Source organism: Peromyscus leucopus, chromosome 23, assembly GCF_004664715.2.
Source record: "Peromyscus leucopus breed LL Stock chromosome 23, UCI_PerLeu_2.1, whole genome shotgun sequence".
Classification (NCBI taxonomy): Eukaryota; Metazoa; Chordata; class Mammalia; order Rodentia; family Cricetidae; genus Peromyscus; species Peromyscus leucopus.
Genome location: NC_051082.1, coordinates 15,171,891 through 15,181,102, shown reverse-complemented (window position 1 = coordinate 15,181,102; position 9,212 = coordinate 15,171,891). Strand labels below are relative to the sequence as shown.

At 44.5% G+C, this 9,212-nt stretch overlaps 1 protein-coding gene across 1 annotated transcript; it reads left to right on the top strand.

The window, feature by feature from the left end:
* The first annotated feature begins 7,355 nt into the window (after positions 1 to 7,355).
* Hcar1 (hydroxycarboxylic acid receptor 1) lies at positions 7,356 to 8,928 on the top strand. The gene has a single exon (XM_028885767.2). The coding sequence runs from the start codon at positions 7,786 to 7,788 to the stop codon at positions 8,827 to 8,829; it is 1,044 nt and encodes a 347-aa protein (XP_028741600.1). The 5' UTR covers positions 7,356 to 7,785; the 3' UTR covers positions 8,830 to 8,928.
* Positions 8,929 to 9,212: the final 284 nt, after the last annotated feature.

The window sequence follows — 9,212 nt, the reverse complement described above, 5'->3', positions numbered from 1 at the left end:
ATGCAGAACTTAACTGGAATCCTGGAGAAATGTTAGATTTGAAGAGATTTAAGGAAGCAGTAGTTTCATATGGTATGCATTTACCCTTTGTGAAGTAGATGTTAAATTAATGTTAAATTCATGAGAAACTCAGAACAGAATTATTCCACAAGACTGGAAAGATTTAGCTACAGCAGTATTGGAAGCTGGTCCTCAGTTACAATGGAAAACAAGGTGGAGAGAGGAAGCTAGGGTCACAGAACCATGAAGTAGGGCTAGAGGTACAGAAATTTCCCAAGAACAGCTTCTCAGTGAAGGTGAGTATGCCAATTTGCAAAGACAAATTACATGTTATGATCACACCTTGGCTCTGTGCCATACAGCAGCTTTGAATGCTTGGGTCAGCGTTGAAGAATTAGGAAAGAGGACTGAGTCATTTACTAAAATGATACAAGACCCAAAACAAGCCTTCACTGATTTTTTTTAATAAAGATTGACTTCAGCTGCAAGTAGAATGATATCAGATCCAGAATATAGACAAATATTAATTGAATCTTTGGCTTTTGAAAATGCTAATTCAGAATGCAAAAGGAGGATCAGGCCTTTAAAGGGAAGAAAAACACCCATAGATGAATGGATTAGAAATACAGCTGATATTGGATCTCACACTTATGATACTTGGATAAGAGAAGTGATTCCTAAAAATTTTAAGAAAAATCAAAAGGTTAGATGTTTTAATTGTGGCAAACCAGGTCATCTGAAAATGGATGTAGGCAAGGCATTCCTAGAAGCAATGTTTTTTTCTAGAGATAATCCAAACAGAAGGCCCCAGAATATGTAGAAGTTATGGCAAAGGCTGGCATTGGACTAATGAATGCAGATCAACATGGGACAGGCAAGATAACCCTTTGCTATTGGGAACGCCTTAGGGGGCCTCTTGCTGGCTCCCACATCAAATTTGGTTCAACTGTTCCCTATCAGCACTGGGGAAACTCCTCCACAGAGGAATTCAAAGACTTAATGCCTGTTGTGAAAAACCATACTGCTCTGGATGACAGAACAGCTTCAGTAGATAAAACAAAAATTTCAGGATAGACCATAAAACAGCAATTTTAGCAAACTTCTATAAATCATCAAAGAGCAAAGCTAAAAATACAAATAAATGTCATTGTGGTTGAAGGTTTACTAGATACAGGTGCAGGTGTAACAATGCTTTCACCAAAATCTTGGCATCCAGATTCAGGAGGTAAATATTCAGCTTCTAGGGACTGGAACTTTATCTCAGATAAAAACAGTGCAAGATGGGTTGAGTATATATGGCCAGAAGGACAGGTAGGAAAATTAAAGCCATAAGATAGCAATGAATTTATGGGGACATGATTTATTACAACAATGGAAAACACAAATTAACATTCCTCCAATCTCAGAAACAAACCATAAACTAATGTACACTTCTGAGGGAAATATTAAAAGGTATTATCAAGAACAGTCACTGACCATTCAGGTTGTACATAAGCAGGGCACAACAGCTGTTGGTCTTTCAAAGGTACCAACAGTCCTACCTTTAAAATGGTTAACTGACGAATGTGTGTAGGTGGAATAATGACCTATGACATCAGAAAAATTACAGGCACTGGAACAGCTGATACAGGAGCAGCTAAATTCTCAACATATTAAAGAATCAACCAGACCTTGGATTCTCCTGTATTTGTCATTAAAAAGAAATCTGGAAAAGGGAAAATGGTAACAGATCTAAGAGCTATTCATAAGGTGATCCAGCCAATGGGTTTTTTACAACCATGGAATTCCCTTGCCTTCTCTATTACCTAAATGATGGTCTATTATAATGATTGATTTAAACAAAATGCTTTCTTACTATGTAGTAGGACAGGCCCATAGGGTAAAGGAAATTGGCTCAAACCAGTTGCTAAGGCATGAACATAACATACTTCCTTATAGCCAACCTGGAGTCTGCCTGAGGGCCTAGCAACAGGTGCTGTCAGAGTTCCTAGCCACTGTCAGAGTTCCAGATGGTGCTCAACCATTGAGGAGGGATGACCACAAAATGTCACCAGATTGAGACACAGCTTGGGTGCTGGGAGGAGGGTATATAAGGCCTTCCCCGTTGTTGAATAAACAAGTTTGCTGTTTGCCTTCAACTGACTCCTGGTGTCTGTGTTGTTGACACTACACCCTCTCCCCCAAGGGAACCATTAGTATCCAGCAACATTACTATACCTTTACAAGAACAGGATAGAGAAAAATTTGCCTTCCCAGCCTCTTAAAAGGGACCAGTGGAGCCGGGCGGTGGTGGCGCATGCCTTTAATCCCAGCACTCGGGAGGCAGAGCCAGGCGGATCTCTGTGAGTTCGAGGCCAGCCTGGGCTACCAAGTGAGTTCCAGGAAAGGCGCAAAGCTACACAGAGAAACCCTGTCTCGAAAAACCAAAAAAAAAAAAAAAAAAAAAGGGACCAGTGGAAAGTTCTTCCACAAGAGATGTTAAACAGTCCCACCTTGTGTAAATATTTTGTTCAACAGCCACTGGAAATAATTAATAAACAGTTTCCTCAATCTATAATTTACCATTATATGGATGATATCTTACTAAGCTGATTCAGACTCAGATACCTTAAAAAAATGTTTGAAGAGGTAAAGAAAATGTTGCCTTGTTGGGGATTACAAATTGCCCCTGAAAAAATACAAAGAGATTCTATTAATTACCCAGGATATAAGATAGGTTTACAAAAATTTCAACCACAGAAAGTACAAATCAGGAGAAATCAATTACAAACTTTTAATGATTTTCAAAAATTGCTGGGAGATAGCAACTGACTACAGCACACAATTGGATTGACAACTCAAGAGTTAAGTAATTTATTTTAAACTTTACCAAGTGATAAGGATTTAAATAGTCTAAGAAATTTATCAGCTGAGACTGAGAGAAAATTGGCTTTAGTAAAAGAGAAATTAAAGGGTGCACATGTGAATTGTTTGGATCCAGAACTTGATTGTATCCTGGTCATACTACTTTCTACTCATTCTCTTACAGGAACTCTTATACAGAGAGAAGATAATATCTTAGAATGGATAATTTTACCACACAAGCTGAGTAAAAAATTAAAGGCCTATGTAGAAAAGGTTTCTGAATTGATTCTGAAAGGAAAACTGAGACTTTGTCAAATATCAGGAATAGACCCAACCAAAACTGTGGTACCTTTTGCTTATGAAGAAATTGCATCATTATGGGCAGAAAATGAATATTGGCAAAGAGCTTGCAGTAATTTCTTGGGAGAGATTAGGAACAAAAATCCCAAAAGCAAGAGACTTCAGTTTGTGGAAAGAATTAAATTGGATTCTTCCTCATATTGTATGGGAAAAACCAATTTCTGGAGCCCCTACATTTTATACTCATGAAGATAAATCAGGAAAAACAGGTTATAAGTCAGGAAATTTAAGTAAAATGGCTCAAAACCCTTATAATTCTGTTCAAAAGTCAGAATTATATGCTATTCTCATGGTATTATTAGATTTTCCCAAGAAAGTTTTTATAAGAAACATGTTAACAGTAAAGGTTTGAAGAAAGATTTTTCTATCACTTGGCAACAAGTCAAGGTAATTATAAGGAAATGTCCTACTTGTACTTTGCATAAACAGACTCCATTATCTGTAGGAAGTAACCCAAAGAGTACTCAAAGAAATGACATTTGGCAAATGGATATGTTTCATTTTGCAGAGATTGGAAAATTAAAGTATGTGCACCATACTATAAATATATATTCAGGATTTCAATAGGCAACTGCTTGAGTTCTGAAAAGGCCGATTGTGTAATCACACATTTATAGAAGTTATGGCCATTATGAGTCTACCTATACAAATTAAGACTGACAATACTCCAGCATATGTCTCTAGCAAAATGAAACAGTTTTTTCCATTTTATACTTCTTGTGTATTACCATGTAAAGCATATTACAGGTATACCATACAATCCTACAGGACAAGCATTTATAGAAAGATATAATCGTACTTTAAAAGATATGCATGATAAACAGGAAGGGGTAATAAAGACCCCCAGAGACAGATTACACAATGCTTTATTACCTTTAAATTTTTTAAATGCTAATGAGAAAGGAACAACAGCTGCAGAAAGACAATGGATAATAGGAAAAAAAAAAAAAAACCTGCTAAATTAAATCAGCCTGCATACTTTAAGGATGTGTTGACCTCAGAATGGAAACCAGGAGATGTGTTACACTGGGGAAGAGATTTTTGTTTTTGTTTCCACAAGAGAAGAAAAGCTCTGGACACCATCAAAATTGATAAAGATCAGATTTGAACAGGAGAGACCTCTTGATTAGGAGAGGTGATAGTTCATCAAACAGTTAGCCTTTCAATCTAAACTAACTTATAAGACTAACAAAAATGCTTTTCATTTGATCAGGTGATGGAGTCAGTGATGGAGCTGCAGTGGATACATGGAAGGTGATGGAGTCTGTGATAGAGCTGCAGTGGGGGATCCATGGAGGGTGATGGTGTCTGTGATGGAGCTGCAGTGGATACATGCAAGGTGATGGAGTCTGTGATAGAACTGAAGTAGGAGATCCATGGAAGGTGATGGAGTTTGTGATGGAGCTGCAGTAGGAGATCCATGGAAGTTGATGGACTCTGTGATGGAGCTGCAGTGGGGGATCCATGGAGGGTGATGGAGTCTGTGATGGAGCTGCAGTGGATACATGGAGGGTGATGGAGTCTGTGATGGAGCTGCAGTGGGGGATCCATGGAGGGTGATGGTGTCTGTGATGGAGCTGCAGTGGGAGATCCATGGAAGGTGATGGTGTCTGTGATGGAGCTGCAGTGGATACATGTAAGGTGATGGAGTCTGTGATGGAGCTGCAGTGGGGGATCCATGGAAGGTGATGGTGCCTGTGATGGAGCTGCAGTGGATACATGGAAGGTGATGGAGTCTGTGATAGAGCTGCAGTAGGAGATCCATGGAAGGTGATGGTGTCTGTGATGGAGTTGCAGTGGATACATGGAAGGTGATGGACTCTGTGATGGAGCTGCATTGGGGGATCCATGGAGGGTGCTGGTGTCTGTGATGGAGCTGCAGTGGGGGGTCCATGGAAGGTGATGGTGTCTGTGATGGAGCTGCAGTGGGGGATCCATGGAGGGTGATGGAGTCTGTGATGGAGCTGCAGTGGATACATGGAAGGTGATGGAGTCTGTGATAGAGCTGCAGTGGGGGATCCATGGAGGGTGATGGTGTCTGTGATGGAGCTGCAGTGGATACATGCAAGGTGATGGAGTCTGTGATAGAACTGAAGTAGGAGATCCATGGAAGGTGATGGAGTTTGTGATGGAGCTGCAGTAGGAGATCCATGGAAGTTGATGGACTCTGTGATGGAGCTGCAGTGGGGGATCCATGGAGGGTGATGGAGTCTGTGATGGAGCTGCAGTGGATACATGGAGGGTGATGGAGTCTGTGATGGAGCTGCAGTAGGAGATCCATGGAAGGTGATGGAGTTTGTGATGGAGCTGCAGTGGGGGGGTCCATGGGGCTGGTTTGGAGTTGGGAAAATGTAAGCACCTGGCACGGTGACACTCAAGGATGAAGAGTTCAGGGGAAGCCAGGGCTCTACAGGGATCCTGCCTGGAAGAGTTGAGGAGGGATGGAGTGAGGAAGAGAAAGAGGGAGAGAGGGAGGAAAGACTAGGGAAAGGAGGGGTGGAGGAGAGGGGAAGAAAAAGAGGAGGTAGAGATAAGAAAGGAGATTCCAGCCGGTTAGTGACTCCACCCTTTAATCTCAGTACTTGGGAGGTGGAAGACATGGAATTCAAGGACCTCTTCAGCTACAGAGCAAGTTCAAAACCAACCTGGGCCACTTGAGACTGGTTCTAAGAAAGAAAGAAAGAAAGGAAGGAAGGAAGGAAGGAAGGAAGGAAGGAAAAAAGAAAGAGAGAGAGAAAGAGGGAGGAAGGAAGGAAGAAGAAGAAAGAAAAAGAAAGAGCAAGAGAAAGAAAGGAAGGAAGGAAGGAAGGAAGGAAGGAAGGAAGGAAAAAAGAAAGAAAGAGAGAGAAAGAGGGAGGGAAGGAAGGAAGGAAGGAAGAAAGAAAAAGAAAGAGCAAGAGAAAGAAAGGAAGGAAGGAAGGAAGGAAGGAAGAAAAAAAGAAAGAGAGAGAAAGAGGGAAGGAAGGAAGGAAGGAAGGAAGAAAGAAAAAGAAAGAGCAAGAGAAAGAAAGGAAGGAAGGAAGGAAGGAAGGAAGGAAGAAAGAAAGAAAGAAAGAAAGAAAGAAAGAAAGAAAGAAAGAAAGAAAGAAAGAAAGAAAGAAAAAGGGTGGTGGTATGGACATGGCTCAATGGTTAAGAGCATCTCCTGCCCTTCCTTCCAGAGGACCCAGGTTCATCACAACCACCTGTGATTCCAGCTCAGCGGATCCAACACCCTCTTCAGGCTTCCATGAGCACTGACACATAAGTAAAATAATCAAATAAATCTTTATTTAAAAATGTGTGTGTGTGTGTGTGTGTGTGTTGTGTGTGTGTGTGTGTGTTGTGTGTGTGTGTGTGTGTGTTTTCCCGGCCTGCACCACCACATCCCGCTCAAATCTAGCTTTCATCAGCAAGTAGAAGAATGAACTTGTGCATTCTTTCAATTCACTCCCCTCCCGACCCTTCCTAAATTGGGAAAGGCGCAGGGCAGATGGACACTCTCTCAAGCCAAAGGACCGGAAGGACATTTTAGCAGTTTTTCAAGCAGTCTCATTTTGCCCGTGATTATTTTAGAAATCAACTCCTTAAGCAACCACTTCATGCCTCGCTCACCCCCACTAACACACTAGACCGTGATGTTTAGTTCTTCTGAGCCACCCTTGGGAAACAGAGCCAAATGTTTGCAAAAGTAACTAAGCTCTGCTTCCCAGCAGAGCAGGGACCGGCTCCTTCGGAAGGGGCTGCCTCATGGAGACAGGAGGGGAAAGGTGGTACCCTTCGTACAATCTGAGCATCTCTTTAGAAGGATTGGCAATAGAAATAGAGCCCAGAGTTTTGCATACCCTCTCTGAGCTACACCTTCAGCCCAGGAAGAATGTTTCTGATTCCTGAAGGATGTCATGTTTTAGTACTTCGTGTCTCTGCAGACCCTCCCGAGTGTTGCAAGCTGTATTTCTGGGTGTGGGCACAGGACGCAGGGCCCTGAGAGGTTGCAGAGCACAGTCTCCCCTCTCTGGCACTGCAGGGGAGTGTCCCAGGGGATTGGGAAGGACGGGGCAGTCAGGCAAAGGTTAGGGAGGAAAAGAGTTAGGCAGAGGCCCAGAATGACTCCAGGAAATGTTTAGATTTCTCCACCAGGAGGGAGGGCAAACAAGCTTTTTTTTTTTTTTTCTCCCTCAAGCTTTCTGGGCAGCTCTGAGCACTCTGCAGCAGGCTTTGGGGACAAGACAAAAGCAGAAAAGAAAAATCATCCCCAGGGCTGGGTCCCGCCATTCCTCTGCAGCATGCATCCCATCGGGCCCCAGAGCTGCATCCCAGAAATGCCCACTTACGGAAAACGGCTTGCACCTCAGAGCCTGGACCAGCCGCAGTCTTCACCCCTGCCGGGGACATGGAGCTTGTGATCCAGGCTGCTGAGGAAGAGAAAGGACCTGCTCCAGGCTTTCATTTCCTGGCTGAAGTTTCTCTTGTGGGGGTTAGCGTCTGCATCCCAGGGCGATGAGGTTGGAGGCCCAGCCGCTGGGGGAGTGGTAGTGTTCAGATAGGCGTCTGTGCCTCTGTGCTGGCCACCTGAGGACACGCTTCCGCTCTCCGACTGCCATGGACAACGGGTCATGCTGTCTCATCGAGGGGGACCCCATCTCCCAGGTGATGCCGCCGCTACTCATCCTGGCCTTCGTGCTTGGTGCCCTGGGCAACGGGATAGCGCTGTGTGGTTTCTGCATTCACGTGAAGGCCTGGAAGCCAAGTACTATTTACCTTTTCAACTTGGCCGTGGCTGATTTTCTCCTCATGATCAGCCTGCCCTTACGGACCGACTATTACCTCAGACACAGACACTGGATTTTTGGGGATATTCCCTGTCGCCTGGTCCTCTTCATGCTGGCCATGAATAGGGCCGGGAGCATTGTCTTCCTCACGGTGGTGGCTGCGGACAGGTATTTCAAAGTGGTCCACCCCCACCATACGATGAACGCCATATCCAGTCGGACAGCGGCTGCCGCCGCCTGTGTGCTCTGGACCTTGGTCATCCTGGGGACTGTGTATCTTCTCATGGAGAGTCACCTGTGTGCGCACGAGGCGGGGTCGTCTTGTGAGAGTTTCATCATGGAGTCCGCCAACGGATGGCATGACATCATGTTCCAGCTGGAGTTCTTCCTGCCGCTAGCCGTCATCTTGTTCTGCTCCTTCCAAGTCGTCTGGAGCCTGAGGCAGAGGCAGCAGCTGGCCGGACAGGCTCGAATCAAGAGGGCCACCCGGTTCATCATGGTGGTGGCTGCCGTGTTCATCACGTGTTACCTGCCCAGCGTGCTGGCCAGGCTCTACTTCCTCTGGACGGTGCCCTCCAGCGCCTGTGACCCCTCTGTCCACACAGCCCTCCACGTCACCCTCAGTTTCACCTACCTGAACAGCATGCTGGATCCTCTCGTCTATTATTTCTCAAGCCCCTCATACTCCAGATTCTATACCAAGCTCCAAATCTGCGGTCTGGGACCCAAACGCCCAGGGCGCTCGAAGACACAGAGGCCAGAAGAGATGCCAATTTCTACCCTCTGTCGTAAGTGTTCCATGGATGGGGCAAACAGTTCCCCAAAGGGCCATCAGACAGACAGTGGGACCTCCAAGTGTGTTCAACGGCACTAAGACAAACAGCCCAAGAGCAAGGCAGAAGGATGGGCAACTGTGAGTTAAATGGTTGGGGGTGGGGAACTTCAACAATGTCACCACCCTGTCTCAGCTGTGTCTGTCTGTCCGTCACTGAGATGGAAATGAAATCCACATCATTCCACCTTTTCTAGAAGGTGCTTGAAGTGAGTTGGTTGTGTGCAAGAACTCTGATTGCTATGGTGAGGGGACAGGGTGTGTGTGTGTGTGTGTGTGTGTGTGTGTGTGTGTGTGTGTGTGTGAAGGAAAACGTGTGTTGGGTTAGGAACTGTTCAGAGCCTGTATCATTTTACTTGGCTGAGAAAATAGGTATGAGTGTTGCTGGGTCTTGTTCTCGCTCTGAGAGAGTTAATGAACTTGAT